Below are 20111 nucleotides of genomic sequence, written 5' to 3' on the forward strand. Positions count from 1 at the left end.
AATCAAGGATAATTTTTTAAGATGCATTATTAAACTTCGTTGCAGTATTTTTCATCATAAAAAAGCTTCCCACCATAAATTTGTAGGAAATTTGCATGTATTTATTGTTAACATATGACTACAGGAATAAAATTATTTTTCCCCACATTAATGGTGTAGATTTAATTGCAATGTTTGATTTGTCATCATTATGCTGTAATGTTTAGCAGTCAAATATGACTATTTTACTGCTGCAAAAGCCTTTAGGCAGATACTTCATGATACTGAAAACCATAATCAAAGGCATTAGAATATTTTTGGAGGAAGCAGTATACTTACGATAAACACAAATAGAGCAACAAAAAATACATTTGTGTATAAAATAAAATGAAGCCATAAATGGCTTACAGAATTAAAAAGATAAATCCCCAAACATATATTCCTATCACAACTTTAAAGTACCGTGAAATTGATGACAATCTTTGAAAAATGAAAAATCAAGCTGCATCTAAGATCTGGATCTTTGTCTGGTTTTCAGAAGTCACTAGAAAATGAATTCATCTAAGCATAGGGCCCTAATGTATTGATAGCGTCTGTATTTCTTGAACCATGAGATTCTCTGGGAATATGTAGCACCTATCTGCTCAATACATTTTAATACATGAATGTAATTTCAGTTGCTACTTAATTCTTGTCAGAGACCTGTATTCGTTAAATTGAATGTGTGTATCTGAGAACAAAGAATGTATAAGCATGGGAGTCCAAAGACTCATACGTAAGAGGTAAAACTATGTATGTATTGAAATGAGAAATATATATATATATATATATATATATATATATATATATATATATATATATATATGTAATTATGAGTCAAAATATATGCATGTGAAAGGAGATTGAAAGTAGCTACAAGCAGAATCTACACATACAATATGTAAACGGAGAATGTGTGTATGTAAGTGTGACAATTTATAAATATGAAAGGGAAATGGAAATATGTGCGAGTGAAGATTTATGCATGTGAAAAGAGAATATCTTGATGTGAGAGCATCAGAATGGCTTATATGGGCTCTTGTATCAAATGCTATATCTAAAGTTATATCCAGCATTTATTTTTCAACTCATCTGCTGTTTTCACTTAAATGCTTCGAAGATAGCTCTACAACCAAACTTTCTGACATTCTAATAGTGGTGATAACACCATATTCTGCTGTATGAAGCACATAGAAAATAGTTTGCATAACGTGTTATACTGGTGGAGATGTGAACAGGTTGGATTCTCCCAACTATTTTTTGCAAGCATTGATCTTCAACATGCAAGACAGAGTAAGGTCAGCTGTGCTGTTGTATCCACCTCTGAAAGACATCAGAGGATTCACTGCTAGACTTGTTGTCTGTATTGGCACACTTTGACTTTTTTTTTAATGCAAAAACACAAAGAGTGAGCCACAGAAACTGTTCTCTTTGTAGCATGGTGCATTATAAGCTGGCACCATCTCCTCACAGCGAGGGACATGTTTTTATTTTCTGTGTGGAGTCTGCACTGATGTTGTTGTGGATTTGCTCCAAAGACCTGCAAGCCAACAGGGCTGAAAGCTCTAAACTGTCCAGTGTTGGGAATCGGAGGCCCTCATATAATGATATCGGTGATCCATTTGATATAATGTCAAATTTTGTGTATCCCATGCCAGCAGAATCTCTGCAGATATATACTCAACCCCACCAAAGTGAACACTTGTATGAAGACCACATATTACTACATTTTTGTAGTCTTTTCAGAATAAGAGAGAGCAGTAAATTTGAGATGACTAAGACATTACATCCATGTATAGATTTTTTTGATTGATGGTGAACAGTAAGAAGTAGATGTGTTGTTACATAGTTTATAAAGGTAGCTGAAGTAAAGAGCATGTGTGGCAACAATAATCAGAACATGCTGCAGCTTGCTGAGCACTATAATTATGCATTTCCAAAAATCTGTCTCTTCAGATTTCACTCTTTACCTAACACCACTCCAGCTTGTCTCAGCTATAATAACCTGCCAAATGAGCAAAGACTGTATGGTACCAGTGTGGGCAAGAGCAAAGCGTCTGGATATTGACAAATCATTAGGAAGCCCAAATGAGACAGCATGAGTGGGTGTAGAGATTTTTCAAGCAGGCCAAGGTGAGGGGATGAAAACCACCAACAACATCAAAAGGGCCCTCCTTACTCATCCTTGGCTAGATGCAATGCATTATAGGAAGGGGAAATAATCAATTTTGAGGTACTTACCGGGGAATATGAACTGTTGCTTGTATTTGAAATAACTGGAGGCTGTGGAAGGCAACAAGAAGAGCTAGAGTTTGATAAAAGTTGGGTAGACTGTCCAAGTTCACATGGCAATTTGTTAGTTTAGTATTCAAAGTCAAATTAGTTTGAACCAATCTATGTTGCAATATCTATTTATTTGAGTTCATAATTTCAACTCAAGGTTCGGTTCTCAATCCCTTCTTTGGCATTTTATTTACTTTTAGCAAAGGAAAATGCTTCTATGAGAAAAAGAAATTAGCTCACAGTTGCAATTACTTAATTTTGCTTCAGCTCTGACATTCACTTCAGTCATTAGCATAATTCTTGCATTGCCAAATGCTAAGCTAAAAGAGCCAACATACCTTCTTTTAGCATTGTTATTGTGGGCATGCACCAAATGCACCAAACCTTTAGAGGGGAATAGGAATTATATGTGTATTAAATAAAATACCTGTTAAGTTGAACTGTTTCTGTTGCCTTGCTGACTGTGGGGAGGGGTGCAGAGGGGAGGGTGGCGTGGCACTGCTGGGCAATGGAGGAGCTGGGGAGGAAGGAGTGGAGGAGGTGGTGGATGAGGGGTTACTGCTGGAGTCCGGTTGGTATGGGACTGGGATGTGATCCTGAGAAGAGACAGAACAGATAAAGATAAGCATAGGCTTTATTCAGACTTAAGTATTTGTAATTTTAAGGTGAATTTATAGAGTCAAATTTACTAAGTGGGGGCAAATTAGCGTGAGGCTGCAATCGCTAAAAATGCCCCCATGAGAGACGATAGCTCTGTGGTTGCTCTACGAACAATGAGCTCATTTAAACCACAGTTGAGGTAATGACCAATGTAATCTACCAAGAGCAGCAAAAATTAATGGAACAAAAATAAGCAGAGCCGATGAGGGAAAGAGTAATGTACTAACCAAAATAATATAGTGTGAGTGCAGGTTGCACACGTGTTTCTCTCTGGAAACAGCATGGCAATTAAGATAAACAAGAGGCAGTTGAAGAGGAATCAATGTTTTTGGCAAACTCTGTGGTTAGAAGTTTCCAGGGACAGTATGAGTGTATATATGTGTGTCATCGCTGGGTAAATCTGACAACTCGGGTGAAGCACACGATTTATCAAGTGCATCGCTGCCTTACCGCAAACTCTTCTACTTAAAAAAATTGAAATGTGTGTGTTTGTGTGTGCGTGACTTGGGTGCATATTAAAGAAGTTGCTGTTTCATGCATCGTTTTTGTTTTCTCTACACAGCCAACTTAAAATTTTGTAAGATTAGACATTCATATAACACACGTAAGTCCCTTTCAGCCCCATTAACTGTTGTTTGGCATTAATTGTAGACATGCAATAGATCCCATGAAGATCTAAAACAACACGTGGCTATAAGTGTGTGCGATGCAGAGAAATACAACACACACAGAAACTGTTTTTATTGTGAGTTTCTCTCCAGAAATGTGACCTAAATCTCCAAAACTGCAATGTACAATGTTGCAATCTGCAATGAGGCTGTCCACACCTTTCAGTTGCACAATTGACACTGCACATATTTAATAAACACCAACTGTAGCTTTTAAAATCACTAAAAGAGAGTTTTATACTGACACAGTTACCAAATCTGGCCCTCAGTTTGTTAATTGTAAAAGGCTCTCACTCTGCTTTATTGTTGAACTCTCTCTCCGTCTAACTTGGAGCCTCTAGACTGATTTTCTACCTTCAAGGCAGAACTTTTTATTCATTTCAGTACAAAGTAAACATCAGAGACTTGGAACTTGCCTGGCAGATGTAATCCATCACAATGAGAAATGTAGTCAACTTTACTTTTCTGTAAAATGTTTCTCATCTTCTCATCTTATTCTCATCACATCTGATCAGTTCTTCAGCCGAAGATTTTACAAAAATCATTTCAGATCTAGATGACAGCCCCTGACTAGACTCCATCTAGTTTAAATTCAAATAGTTACTTAATATAATAATTTCATACTGACGTCTAGTCATCAAATCAAATCAAATCACTTTTTATTGTCACATCACATGTGCAGGCACACTGGCACAGCACATGCGAGTGAAATTCTTGTGTGCGAGCCCCACAAGCAACAGAGATGTGCAAACACAACAACACAAACGAGCAAAATACAAGAATGGCCAACCTGAAACTAATAAATATATGTACAATATATAATAGTGTATGCATTTCTGGATGTGTATACTAAATATTTTCCTACGTGTGTGTGTGTGTGTGTGTGTGTGTGTGTGTGTGTGTGTGTGTGTGTGTATACACATTTTTACAAATTAAATAGTAAAAAAATAAAATAAAATAATAATAATAATAATAATAATAAAATATATAAAATATACAGAGTTGAATATGTGCAAAACAAGTGGCATTTATATACAGTGTGGAGTGCATAATGACTTGGGTGTAGACTTGGGTGTAGCATTTTATTCATTCAAATAATTCAATTCATTTAATTTTCAGTGAAGTTCTTCCTGACTTTACAGACTTAAAATATATTTATAAATTAAACAATTTAGAAATTTTATCCAGAAAGCAAGCAAAAAAAAAAAAGAAGTACCTGATATTGATGAAAAATAGACAATATTTTTTTGTTCAGCAGCCAACTGTTAAATCTCAGGTGCCCTTGAAATGCACCAACACGTAGAGATTTCAAACTGTTATCCAAAGAGAAAACACCAGACAAAAATTAGGCTTTTCAATATGATGGATCATCTTCCTCAAGCAAATTTATATAATTTCTGCTACTTGATTTTGAAAGCGCACTGGATAGAGAGAAATCAATGGCTGCCTGGAAGATGGTAAAGCAACCTGAAGAGTTAGGGAATACTTTGTAAAAACAAAAAGAAAAATAAATCAGAGCATCTGTAGTTTGTAACAAATGATCAAAGTCTATTGTATAAGCAATATAACAATCAAATGCAAGTTAGATTTTAGGAAGATATCATCATCTCCTGCAGAAAAAGATTAACTCTGAAAAATTATATTAAAAAGTAAAGATAGTATCAATGTGGTATGTGCAGCTCAACTGGTGCACAGCAGATTGTGCACTGCCATATATTTTGATACCTAACGTCATTAATTTAAATTATGATAGAACCACAGTTTGAATTTGCAATTTGAAAGAAACATACAAACACAAGAAAACTAAATGAATTTAGTTTCTAATTCTTTAAGTAATTATGATACGAACATGAAATAAAATCCAGGGGTTAAATGGTTATTTTTTAATTATAATCACTCCACAAGATAATTGTTCCTAATAAACTTTAAATTACATTTATCACATCTGAAGAAATTAACAGAATTTAGTGATACCACCATTTTACTTTACTTAAGAATATTTCAAAGTTTATAACCAAGATTTGAGTTTTGGAAAAGTGAATCCATGAGAAACACAAAAAATATGTGTGTTGACAAAACTAACACACTCCAGTTTCTGAAAACCTCAAACTGTTAGACAAAGGCATACATAAAAGCTGTGGCTTACTCACATGTTCACACCTGCCCATTATTTCCTAACAAGCGTGTTTGTTTCACAGTCTTTCCAGCATGGTGTTACCACCATGGGAATTTAGTGATAAACTTTTTTCTCTGGAACTGAGCTGAATTTGATAGATGTGCTGGCTGTAAAATATCCAGTGTAGGAAAACAAATCCATCTGTGTAAACATCAATATTGCTGAAGATATTTTCGTATGGTTTCCTGATTCCAAATACACAATGACTCACAAAGCTCCCAAAAATAAATGAAAGCGATATGTAGGACAAGAAATACGCAGATTGTAATACACGGTTTATTTTTTACCCTTACCTTGTTGATTTTGTTGGTTTTGGGGAGCGTCTGACTGATGTGCAGGTCTGTGTACCTGAGCGGGTTGTTGATGTCACATGGCACTGATTCAGTCCGTACCAGACGAGCTACTGCAGAAAGAAAAAAGCATAAAGGAACAATGAAGCACTACGGGAGATTGACATTAAACAATAATTGCCTAACAGCTTTAGGAAAATTAGACAAATTCTTTATCAGACACAGCTTTTAATGTGAAAAAAATGAACAAACTGCCTCTCCTTTAACACCATCCATCTTTTATCACACACACACACACACACACACACACACACACACACACACACACACACACACACACACTGTTAAAACAAATTTCCTTGAGCAAACTATGTCATTAATAAACTGTCATTTTCTCTTACGAAGGCAGAGAAGACATCTAATTAATGCTCTTTACCTTGAGTTGTTCCTTGATGATCTTATTTTGAGAAGAAGGAAGGCAGAGAGAGGACAAAAGAAAAAAAGAATCTTAATTCTCATTGCAGATAATAGGAATTTCTGTGTCAGTATAAACAGCTTATGATGCACATTTGTCAAACCTATATGGCTTAATTAATCAGGAGATAGCCTATACCTGCAGAAGCAGTTTCACTTTTACAAATGAAAGCTGAAAAAAATATAACTTCATTTGCTCAGTGGAATCAGATATGTCCAAATTTAGTTAATCACAAGAGCTGTAGAGCCATGCCTTTGGGTTGCCTAAAACAAATGAGAGCTAGATAGCTTCACAAGGCTTGACAAAGGCATTAATCCTGGCTGAGCTAGCTAATAGTTAGGCCTCCCGTACTCTCACACAACGGTTTTAGAAGTCTTGTTAACCATTTATTTATTGCTTAATTATCTGTTAAACATAATAAAATAAAAACTAATAGTCAACAAGTGTAAAATAACGTCTTGATGCATGCTCAATCATCCAGATAAGTAAATCCCAAAAGGTTGATTCTGTTCATCTGGACGTCACGTTTTCAGTGGGACAAATGTTTCGTCACTCATCCAAGTGACTGACTTTACAACAATGGGCTGTAAAGTCAGTTCCTTGATCATTAATATGCAAATTCTCATGGCCATTGATCAACAACTACTGATCAAAGCCCATTGATCAATGGCCATGAGTACCATTCACAGAGAGTTGGGGAATGGCTGCAATCACAGCATTGTAAGATGGCAAAAGATGTACCCTTAGGCCCCCTCCTGGATTCAGAGATGGCCGTTCCCTTTTCACATAAATGGCCTCCTTGACTCCACGCTCAAACCTGGAACGCTTTCGCCATCTTACAATGCTGACAACTCTCTTTAAATGGTACTCATTACCATTGATCAGTGGTTTTTGATCAATGATCAACAAAATGTGAAAGTCCGTCAATTTTGTATAAACATAATATCAACATTGGAAATTACATCAAAAAATACCTTTGAGGGATTCCCGTCCGCCTCGCTGAATGATCAGTAAATGGCAAGGTGGGGCTTCTTTGGTGCATTTGTTGTGGCACTTCAGCCTGAGTATGCACGAAACAGAAACTTGATTAGTGTGTGTTTTGTTGTTATGTGGTGTTTATTACACAGCAATAACATCTATGCAAAGTGGGTGGAAAAAGAGACAGATGCAAATTGGAAATTTATTCAAGTAAGCTGAAAACAAAAGGGGTCACTGATGTGTGTCATGTCGAAAAACAATCAAAAGAGACAAAGAGATATAATTGAAAAACAAGCGGGATGGCACACTAATTAAACAAAGTAATGACAGGAATATAAGCGAATGTGTGCGATTAGATATTAATTACTAATGTGGACAATGACAACAATGGGTACTCAGCACTGACCAGTACTGATACCTACTTGCAGTTTTTACATTTCAGTCCAAACAACATTCCCTTTCCACATACTATGCATGTCTGGGACATCCAGTATTTCGTGGAAAACCTACAAGCCAAAAGAAGAGAAAGTGAGATTCCGAAAAAGGACATCGATTTTTCACTTGTTGCACATCTATATGACATGAAGGAGCTGAGGATTACAATGAGAGGAACACGGGTTCTGACCTTTTGCCTTTCATAACGTTCTCTCATTCTGACAGAAGGCTTTTGGCAAACATATCTCATTCCCTGCCTAACCTTTCTGCAAGGATAATAGATGCCTGAAGAAGCTACTCCTCTGAAAGTGTTTACCTTCCTAATCTCCCTCACCTCCTGATTTAATTTGTGGCCATTTCATTTTCATCTTCCAGTAACACTGTGCGAACGAATAGGCTGTATGGTTTTTACATCAATATAACAATCAGTTTGAGTAACGGGGGTTCACAGGCCTGTGTCGCTGCTGAGGATTCCAACACAGTCTCTTCTACAATAAACAAATCCACAATGTACTTTGGTACCAACAACCAATTCCCTTCACACACTAAGTGGTCTGAGCACATATGTGACTATTGGCTGATGCAATGCCAGCAGTGTGGCTGGCTAATGGCAGGTGACTAATGTAGTCTGACAGAATCAAAATCTCTTTATTATGCCAATCTTTTTCATCAACTGAAAGGCACAACTTACTCCAACCAACTCCACCTGACTGATTTCTTTAGTAGGCTGTCAACTATGAGTGATAATATGAAATTAAGAGCCGATTCTGCTTAAAAAAATTTATCTTTCAGCACAGGAGAGGCTCTAAAGTGGTGGGTTATTCACTACTTTCCTAAATACATTTATCATAACATGCCAACAATATGATCAAGGGCACACTTCTGAAAACTGCAAACTGACATCAAGGAGGCTGCTGGATGGAATAATGGTATTTCTTAAAACCATTAATCACCTTAATCTTCAAATAACAGCTATATACATTACATTTGTGCTCAGTTTGGCTCCGTATAAAGATGCTTAGAGCTCCTCTTTCCACCTCACAGACTTTCAACAGGAAAAACACCCACGATCTCGAGGTTGCTAAAATCCTCCAACTAATACTGTAGCTATTGTTTTACTTTTTAGATCATAAGCACCCTGCTTGGAGTCAAGCAGGGTGAGAGTGAGAAAGAAAACTGAGTAAGTTACACAAGAAGCCCTTTTTAATTGGACTGCCATTCTATCACAGATGTGAGCATATGCACAGAAGGAACCTCATCCACACTCACCCACATATTTTCCTTTAGGCCTACCTGTGTTTTATTGAGTTTCCCAGATCTCGTCGGGGAATCTGTGGGGACCAGCGAGGCACTGAGAGAGTGTCTGGAGATAGAGTGGAAAGGAGAGGGCAGAGGCATGGTTTTTACTTTTTTAAGTCTGTCAGTATGTCTTTCAGAATTGACTAAATGTCTGGTATTGTGTATCACATTTAGCATGTATGGCATTTCAAGGAATAGACTGTTTTTGTAGCAACAAACTGATATTTTGGTGTCAGCTTTAATTAGCTGTAGAGAGTCAGGTTTAACAAAATGCTGTCCTTGTTATCAAGATAGAGTAGGTAGGTAGGTAGTAGAGGCAGAGGGAAAAAATCAATAGAGTATAGCGTCATGATATTTTGCATGGCAATATCTTATCGATATACTGACACAAAAAAATCCATATCTTATTATATAAATTGCAAATACAATTTGTTAGTACAAATGCTACAGAATGCTACTCTTGGCTGCTCCCTTATTCACAAGGGGTTATCACAGCAGGTAGTGATGCATGTTTGATTTAACAGAGTTTTACAATGGATGCTCTTAATGACACAATCCCAAATAAATTTGTGTCTCTTCCTGGGGGGTGTTCGCTTGTTAGGATAAATATAGTATTTAAACCACTACACCATAGATTAATAAAATCAATTAAAGTCCACCGGATGGCACTGTTAACTTTTTTCTATTAAGGTTAGCAGAGGTGACAATGTGCTGGATGAAGTTGGTAAAACAATATTATAGATTGGAGAAAGCCAAGGAAGCACCATCCGTGCTTTAACAGGGACGAGACAAAGACGATGGATGTGACACATCGCATTTACAAAGTCAAATCTCCCACACCACCATCATATGATAACAATAGCCAAGGACACCAAAGCAAACTTTAAATCAGCTCAAGAAATATGCAGTGAGTATTAAATGAAAACTAGTTTCTACAAAACCTCCTTAGTCTAATAAGGATCTCACTTTTTCCATAAAAAAGGAAAACCTTATTGTATCAGTGGATAATTAGCGGGAAAACCTGGATTCAAAGCAGAAGAACAGCTGTGTAAATAAATGATAATCTGATTGTTCTACCAGTTTTCCAGACAATTTAAAAACAGGCAGAATGCTGATGGGGCACCATCTTTGTGTATGGGTGTAACAACAACTGATTTCCAAATACCTGTGTCTCTCAGATCCTTCATCATTATTGTGCCTATACCAAAAAACATCACTAACTCTGGAACGTTGCAATAATTTAATAATTTTGAGAACCTCTAATCCTGAAAAATACCCAAATTTAAAGTCTGTTTGATCTGAGCGCATACTGATGTCACTGACTGAAAATCCCTGAACAATCGTGGCTACTGAAATAGAGGTTAATAGACTGCATTACTTTTACCAAACTATGTATTAAGTTTCCATTTATTTGAATTTTGAAGGGTTTTTTTCTTGACAATATCATCCTGTCATTTTATTTAACTGATCCCAATTTTACTTTGAGTTGCCTTCTCCTTTTTTTTTTTTAATTAAAGAAATCGGGCTTTTCCTTGCAACTCCTTTCTCTCTCCTGTAGCTGTTGTAACCAGCCACATTTATTGCAGCACTGGCGCTATTTTCATTAATCCAGGTCTCATATAAACATAGGAAGTCCAAATAGGGGCTGGGGATGATAAACTCCCCCACTTTTACACTTTATGCTAGTTATATTCAGATTCTTCCTGAAAGATCCTGCGGCTTAGCTTTAGAGCCGCAAATAACTTTGGAAAATTTTTCTACTAGCAGTATTAACAGTCCATGGTTTACTGATGCCTGGAGCTGGCTTTGAATCTTGACTTCTGAAACCAGAAAAAGTTGAACAATGATGTTTTAACATCATCTTCAAATTCACTGGAGTCTGCAATTGGCATTTGAACACTGTTTGACACCGTGCTGACCTCCTTATTTTTGAGTGGCTGCTTTTCACTGGAAATTCTTCATCCTCAAAGGCCACCTCCAGTCCTGCCACAGAGTTAATCAAGTCAACACCACACAGGTGAGCCAGGTTATACGGCGGCCGCTCCATTTGTGCTCCCTCTTCTCCAATAGCTTATTCTTAAGCGGTCCAGGAGATGGATAGATATCCCCAGGGAATAGCAAGCAGATTGTAATGATCAGCACATTGCTCTGATGCACTTTGTGTTATATTTTAGCATATTACTTTTTCCCGTTGTTTATGGAAAACAAAGGTTTGTGGCCAAGGCATGCTCTCCATATCCAACACTCTTAGCTCCTTTTATTTGATGGCCGACTGTACTAAGTATATAACAGCTGTAACCACATGAAACAGTATTACCGCAAACTTGAAATTGTTGTAATAGATTAAAACATACTGATGATTAAAAATAAACCAGTAGAATCACAACCAGAACTGATCCCCCTGTAACAATCTTAGCATCTGTACTGCACTGTGCTGAGATTTTTAACTGTCTTGAATGTTTTCCATGTGTGAATAATCTCTTGTAGAGGGGTGGACTTCAAATTGCTTGGTTTTATAATCCTTCTCAGACTGAGAAGCAGCAATAATTGCTTCATTGATCAGAAACCATTGCTGATACAGTTCCTCCTTAGCTTCACAGGCATCTGAATGCTCCTCGACATCCTCCAGCAGTGCCTCCACAGGTCTGCATTCAGTGAAATTAGACTAGACTAATGCAAACACTTTAGTTTGTCAGGTGCATGCCAAATTTATGACACATTTTATCAACAGCGTTATTCAGTTGGTCTGTTTGATAGACTGATAAAACAGGTACTGACAAAGTCTGCTTTTGGAGATACAATTTCCAATTGAAAAAGCAATAAATTGCAATATATGTTATTTCAATACTTAGTATATTGCAAAAAATTTTAAACTGCAATAATATTTTATTGTGCATTAATGATAAAACCATATTGTGGAGTCTCTGGTGATTCCCACTTTAAGCTCGATTGGTATCTATGTAGGCAGGTAAAGTAAATAAACAGATGAGTATATGAATAGGTATAAATAATAAGTATTGTATGAAACGAGCGAGACTACACAATGTAATACATAATAAAAAACTTCTCTCTAATGCCCGTTGCAACCTTTTGGGATGAAAACAGAATAAGCTGAATCAGTACCACCTGTTTGAATTGTTTGCTGTAGATATCCCTTGATAGCCAAGCTACTTTAGTGTTATCTGTAATCTATTATAAAGAATTCTGGCTTAAAAAAGATTTTTACCACGAAAACCTTTCACATGGTCCATTAGTGCTTTCAGTAACTGAGCAGCCCGATTCATTCATAAGCCACCTCTTAATACCAGGTGAAAACAGCATCCAACACTGAATTGCCTGTGAAGGCGGCTGGATGTGGTAGATATGCATTGAGATGATATCACACTCTAAAGATGTGCTGGCTGCAATAATTCAGTAAGAAAAGAGCAATGCTGAAAAATGCTGACATAGTCAAGGGTCATGGTGGAAAAACCCATAATAAAAGCTCATTTTTGGGTGTTATTTCAATTTCTGCAGAAACTGCACTACCACAAGTCCACAGGTAATTTTCAGTTACACTTTTACCAAAAAAATTAAGAGGAAAACATATCAAAAAAGCCATTATAACACTTACATATTTCTCAGAAGAGTCTATTTTTTTTTTATTAAAGATGTTATGTATGTTATGATAGGAATGCTAGCTAGAGCAGTCTAAAGCTGACAATAAGGAGCAGGCTGCAGATAGAAAGATGCATTTCTAATAATTATTTCTAATTTTCAATATTATTTTCACACTTGGCTCTAATAATTCAGCAATTATAAACAGAAATCTGTCATAATGTGTCACAAATGTACATGTCCCACATTGGGAGAATAAATTTGTTTCATGAAAACACCACAACTGTATATATGCAGTATTTTGAGATTGTCAGTATACACAGTTTTATTTAAAATGACTCCCAGAAACTTTTGCACAACTGCAAATGCTTGTGCCACCAGAGCACGATGAATGCGAGTTTCAAAGCACTTCCATCTTTTATACTATTTATAGTTTCAATGCTCAACTTTTTATGCTCAACTGACTACCAGAATACACATAGTATTTATAGTTTCATAAAGATTTGGGTATCTACTATATAGCTAAGTTCATCCAGTCTTGCTAATAACACTTGCTAGCATTAGCGGATAACATAGCCCTACACCATCTCAGTCAAATACGGTCACTTTTGGCTTAAATAAAACCAACGTGGTGGTGATCAAATTTCTAACATTAAGGCATCCACATGGAGTTTTACAAAACTCTGTCCTTATCCATTCAAATCTAGTAAGGGTTTAAACATATTGGCATAAGCCTGATACCCAAGTCATTGGCATTGAAGCAAATTAAAGTAAAAAGAAGAAGAAAGTTTTATATTATGTTATTTTTTATAATGATTTATATTTACTAAATTACTAGGTTTTCTTTAAGTACATTAACAATTTTCTTAGATTTTTGTTACTCGAACAAGGCGTTTATCACACAAGTTTCTAAATGGCCTAATGTACTTTTAGTAACACTTTTTCAGCACGAGCGACTGGTGTTTGAAGTTTTAATAACTGCAAGTAAGAAAGATAAGGAATCTTATTTTTTTCATCTGTTGAAAGGCACAGTCAGTTCTATTAATTCATTACAAGGCAGCAAGTAATCAGCAGCTGTCGACAGTGCTAATGTCATGGCCCTGGTGCCTTGAGCATTTCCTGGTTCCTGAAACACCCTTCCTCCACTCCTCCTCCACTCTCTCCAGGGGCTTGGTGTCTTCTCTCCACACTCCGATGCATTGCTCAATTACACTCAATCAACCTGATAACTTAATATAAAGGGAACTGACATCATCTGCTTCTTGTCCCCTTTGTTGGCAACTGGCAGATGATTGGGCTTGTCAGTGGTGGGACCAGAGAGGTTTGTGTGTGGTTTTAACAGCGATGATTTTCTTTAACAAAAATCTTCTATGATCCTGGGACTCCTACAAGAGCAGGTAATGAGCATTTATGTCAAGAGAACACAATGAAGGCAGTCAAGTAAAAGCATAAGCTTAAGACATGACAGAATATTCTGTTTCGAATATGCTTTGCCCTCAACAAGCTGGTGCAGTTGGCTTGTGTCTACTAATGTTTTAATTTTTCAGTTTCACATTTGATTGTGATAAAATTAGGTATATATTAGATACAGATGAACTACATTAGCTTGAAATCCACAGGAACTGTCTCATGATAACAGCCCCCCTTTTACTGTTCAGAAGCTGATCATTTTAAAGGCAGATGCCCTGTTGGTGCTGCTTCAAATTCAACAAAATCTTTAATTACACACAAATCAGTGGAAAAGCTTGACTCTTATATTCATTTTTGTTTTTTATGTTAAGAAATACATGGAATAAACATGACATGAGCCTCAGCAATGAACTACAGGTGGTTGGGTACACACCTTCATCTCTTTAACAAGGTAAACAGCTTTACTGACCCCTGCTGCTGGGTGGAATCGACAGGTGGCATGTGCAGCATGAGGTCGTTGTGTGGCTGCTATCACTTGTCTGGCTTCTTTCATACGACAATATGAGGTTGCTTGACTGTACTGTTATATATCAAATATATCAGCTGCTCTTGTATTGCTCCATAAGAACTTGCTATACCATTAAGTGTACTAACTTGCACCATGCCTGAGAACCATTATCTGCAACACTACTCCCCTGCTGCAGTTACAATGTCCTAATGATCCAGGTCGTAATAACCTAAAGTTTGTTTCAGCATTACAGTTTTTGTCCTGGTCTAATGTCACAACTAAACACGCATTTGTTACACTTAGAAGTAGTCGTGTTATCTCACTACGAATGAAGGTGAAATAAATGCAGTGGAGTTTTAAAGACTCACACACAAACAGAACATTTGATCAGTAAACAGAAAATTAAACTAATTAAAAACTGAAATTGAGCATCTGCGGAGGTGCCACCATATCGGTTTAACAGTCCGGGGAGGAACAACAAAGTTGAAGCAATTTGACAGGGGTAAAAGAGCACATGTCTGCGTACGTGGTCACACATGGGTGACATCTAGTCACCTGCCGAAACTATCAAAACTTTGAAAAATCCAAAACCATCATAGAAATATAAACTAGGGTCCATTCTTTCTAAGTGTTTGCTTGTGTGTGCTTGTGTGTGTGACAGATGAGCCTCCAGGAGCTGACAAACCCCAAGGCGCCAGACAACAGTGTCCTCCTCCATCTTCTCTTATTGGCCTCAGCCTAATTAAGCTGAGGCCTTCCGTCCCCCTCCTCCACTTGCTTGTCATATGACACGCGTCAGGCCATGGGGTTGAGCATGTGTGTGTGTGTGAGAGAGAGAGAGCCGATGTGTATGTGTGTGTCTATTTTTATGAAAGTTAAAAAGAAAAATCTAACTACACAGAATCGCAGGGATACGCGTTTCTCTTTGTCCGTGGGTTAAACAGATGGGGCGGGTGTGTGCATGTGTGCAGAGATAAAGAGACTGCTCAAGTCTAGGAGCCTACTTACAGCCAAATATAGTTTATTTGACGTTAGACTGAGATGCCTCTCTACCTGATTGACTGAACGCTAAACACTATTCTCCATAGAGAAGAAATTTGTACTGCGGGTAGAGGAGAGAAAAGTGAAGCGAGCGACAATTGAAAAACACAGAACACAAACAACATGAAAAAAAAAATCAGACACAAATTCTAATCATTCTCATTGTCAATGCTATTACCAAATCATCTCACCCACACCTACTCTCATCATTTTCAGAATTATCAAGGTCGAAGAGCTCAATGGACAGATTGCAGCACTTTGGCAGTTTGGATAAAAGCTTCAATCAAATGGTTGAATGCAATCAACGGCACACATAACTGGCACAGTACAATCAAGAGATAATCAATAGCTTACGTCTGGAATACCAAACAAATACAGCAGAACACACCATTAGAACAGACAGTTTCTATGAGAATGTGAAGCATGTTTAACAAGATAAGGGTCTGACATGAGGGTATACATACAACGGACTGGGCAGAGCAGCAGAAAAAGTCAACGGGACTGTAAAACTGTGTGGGTGTTTGCTGCATAATGTGCTGCATTATTGTACATGAGTGTTATAGGAGTGACATGTTGCACACTCCATCTTATTATTCTTATTGTTCCCCAAAAATTACACAGTTGAACAAAGTATTGTATTTGTTTGTGGAATAGCACAAGACATAAATGAAGGAAGGGGTGATATTTTTTTTTCCTTTTCTATTCCCATGTGACAAAAAAAAACAAAAAACGAGGAACAGGAGAAAAGCAAGGTTGCACAGTTGCTATGACAACAGCAACACGCCGATCTGGCTTTTTTTTTCTTTGCAAATATACATATATATATATATGATGGACATTATGGACAATGCCAGACATCCTCTGCACACGGCCATAAACAACCAGAAGAGTCTGTTCAGTGACAGGTTGCTTCTCCCAAAGACAAGAACTAACAGACTTAAAAACTCCTTTGTCCCACACGCCATCAGACTGTTTAACTCCTCCCTGGAGGGGAGAGGGAGGGGAAACAGGAGGACAAAGGAGGGGGGAACAACTAAGCTGTAGTGCCTCTTCACCTCACTGTGCAATACCTTTTGTGCAATACTTTTGTAAATAGTCAACGGTGCAATAGACTCAATACTTGAAATGTGCAATTCACTTGTATTTTTATTTTTATTCCTATTTATTCTATTTATCCCCTTCGTATATTTTATTTATATTGTCTCTGTATTTATATATATATATATATATATATATATATATATATATATATATATATATATATATATATGTGTGTGTGTGTGTGTGTGTGTGTGTGTGTGTGTGTGTGTGTGTGTGTGTGTGTGTGTGTGTGTATTATATATATATATATATATATATATAATATTCTGTAACTCTGTAACTTCTGTCGGTGCTGTGCTTTTTTGGAAATCGAATTTCCCAGAGGAACCCACCCGAGGGATTAATAAAGTTCTATCTAATCTAATCTAATCGAATATGAGTGTGTGTGTTAACATCTTTGATAAACAAGAACACATAGATACATAACTGCAAATAGCATATATGCACATGCACAAAAGCTGTGATACACTGACAATAGCAATCACAACGCTGGAAAAACAGCAATTATCTTGAATGAAACAAGTATCTCAACACTGCCTTATAGATGGTGGGAGTCTTTTAAGATTGCCGGTTTAAGCATGCCAGTGAGGCAGAGGGAGGAGGGATGGGAGAACAGATGATGCCTGGAGGTCTTATGGCTCGGTAAAGACTTCCTCAGTTGGAGAACTCGAGCTTCTTGGAGCATGCAGACAAGCAACCCAACCAACAGGCACAGCATGTTTTAGTAGTGAGGCAAATCTTAGCCAACAAAAGGCTTTCAGGTTCCACCTTATGTCCCTATGCACACATGTTAAGGCCCATTGCTTTTGGAAAACACTGACAGCAACAGCTATTTATTGGAGTAAATACAAAAATTTGCTGAGCAAAGTGAGCCCTTATGCCCCCCCCACGTGCCACTCCATCTTATATAAAATTGAATAAACAAAGTAAATTAGGGGAATGCTTCTGTGGTGCACATATCACTCTGTAACTTAGGATAACTTTAGAGGCTTTTGTCAATTTCTCAAAATCGGTTGTTTTTGTTACATTATCCTGCTGGCTAGTTGTCTATTAAACCATTTTGTTTAGATTAGCTGAGCTGTCAGTGGGATCTTTTGTACACACAGTGTTAAGAAAGACTCCTCTGACTTGTGGCATTTCTTTCTAACACCTTTGAGCTAATATAAAGCAAGGATCAGTCTGACACTAACTAACCACTGTTTATGGACCCATCTTCAGAGTTTCAGGGTAAGACCTCGATGAGAAAGTTTTAAGCCAGATTGAAAGTAAATTAGGTCCTGCTAACAAACTTTTACAGTCTGGAAAGCAGTTTTTACTTAGTAGTCTGATGGTACAGGACAAGACAATTAAATGAAAAGTTATTATATAGTCTTAAACAACAAACAAACAAATAACAACAAACAGCAGGGGAGCATTGGTTGAGAGGCCAAAAACAGATACACATCCACACTTACAGCAAATTTTAGAATTGCCAGTTAACCTTGCATGTCTGCAGACTGTCAAAGAGAACATACACATGCAAAAAAAAAAAAAAATTGCAGTCAGGGAAACAAATATGTATTAGGGCAAAGGACAGTGCACTACTCTACCTTCTTTCAATGCTGTATTTATTTTTTTTATTAAAGTATTCTGATTTTGTGGTTTTGATCAAGAATAAGAACAATTGTTATAAAAATGTGGTTTAGTAAGTTTTACTAGCCACAAAGCAACAAAGTGATGACTCTCCAAGCCTGAGTCATCATGTCAACATCTGTCTTTTCAGTTTTATGTACTAATAGCTGTGTATCTTTCCTAGAATACTGAACTGAGACCGACTAAACCGTTCTTCTTAGATAGCCAGTTTTCCTCACGCTGTTTTAATTTCAGTGGTTATTTAGAGCCCTTATCTATTTGCCAATTCTCAAAGGGACCTCCATTGTGGTACCACATTTGGTTGCTAGGAGATCTGTGACGCAACACGCAACTGCAAAGCATCTATGCAAGGTTAGGCAGAGTGGGTGACGTCACTGGCAAACATGTAGAATTAAAAAGAGTGAGTTGTGTACCAAGCACATGAACATTTAAGCCATTTATATCCACAAGCACACACTCTCAGACTCCCACACTCTCCATCCCTCCCTCTCTCGTTCTATCTTACTCACGCACAAATACACACATCAGTTTTGCAGCAGGCGTGTGTTTTGGTCCGTTGCCAGCGCTTGTACTGGATCTTCAAGTGGACACAAGGCATCATCACAAGCTAGGGAGTCTATCTAAGCCAACTGTGTGAACTCAAAACAGCCTGAGGCACTAGAGGTGAGCTGCCCATACAAAAATGTCCCTCTGTGGCTATCATAACTTTTCAGATTGGACAAACAATGACTTATCATACCACCTGGAGCGAGAACGAGAGCTCAAGAAAATGAACTCTCACTGGCATAGCCATTCTAATGTTTATTGCGTGTAGGTGTTTGGTTATATGTGGTGTACGTGTCAAAACGTCAGTAAATAGTTTCACTTTTTAGAAGCAAGAATTTTCCCCTTTTTTTCTTGTTTCTCTGTTTTTTTGAAGGGGCATCGGTGGATAATGAAGTTGCAGAAACCTGGGCACAAATGTTTGCTTGGCAAGAGCCACTTGCTTTTCAGTAATTAGACATAATTTCGAACGGGATAAACTAGTTCATCATCAAATCATTATAGAGAGCAATTTACCTCACTGGATAATGAAAAGAACCCATCACAATACAACTTCAAATGAAAAATAAAGCAGACTTTTATCTTTTTTTTTTCCCCATCAGGAAAACTTTCTGCAACAAGATAAAAAAAATAAAGTTCTTTAAACCAGCAATCACACTTACACTGTGTTCTCCGGGTCCAAAGAAGCAACATTACACTTTCACAGCTGTTTGTTATGTTGGCAGTTCAGCTATCCTGGCGATAATGTGAGGTTAAAGGAGTTTATGCGCTAATAGAGCTTTTTCACAGCAGACATTTTGGCATACCATAGCATGAAAAGCACAGCTGTGATTAATACTATAAATGATGAGTGCCTTCCATTTAGGTGAGCCAATTCCAGAGTCCTAATAATGACCATGTTGGCATTGCTTTCTGACTCAGTTACTAAAACCCGACTGCTTTAAAAAAAAACATTTCACCTGCCATATTCATGCTCTGATGAGTCAAAATAGCTCCT

At 37.3% G+C, this 20111-nt stretch overlaps 1 protein-coding gene across 3 annotated transcripts in view; it reads right to left on the reverse strand.

The window, feature by feature from the left end:
* Positions 1-20111, reverse strand: part of ksr2 (kinase suppressor of ras 2) — a 126147-nt gene that overhangs the window by 40308 nt on the left and 65728 nt on the right. For all 3 annotated transcript variants that reach the window (XM_086315223.1, XM_086315224.1, XM_086315222.1), the window contains 7 exons: positions 9277-9346; positions 7971-8054; positions 7545-7630; positions 6532-6552; positions 6099-6208; positions 2729-2897; positions 2260-2301 (listed from right to left, as the gene is read on the reverse strand). In XM_086315223.1, coding sequence (XP_086171349.1) covers positions 2260-2301; positions 2729-2897; positions 6099-6208; positions 6532-6552; positions 7545-7630; positions 7971-8054; positions 9277-9346 — 582 coding nt within the window. The remainder of the gene's footprint in view (positions 1-2259; positions 2302-2728; positions 2898-6098; positions 6209-6531; positions 6553-7544; positions 7631-7970; positions 8055-9276; positions 9347-20111) is intronic.

This window comes from Aulonocara sp. 'chitande type north' Nkhata Bay, linkage group LG12, assembly GCF_057382095.1.
Source record: "Aulonocara sp. 'chitande type north' Nkhata Bay isolate Kocher_YH1m ecotype deep benthic linkage group LG12, A_spYH_male_GT1.1, whole genome shotgun sequence".
NCBI lineage: Eukaryota > Metazoa > Chordata > Actinopteri > Cichliformes > Cichlidae > Aulonocara > Aulonocara sp. 'chitande type north' Nkhata Bay.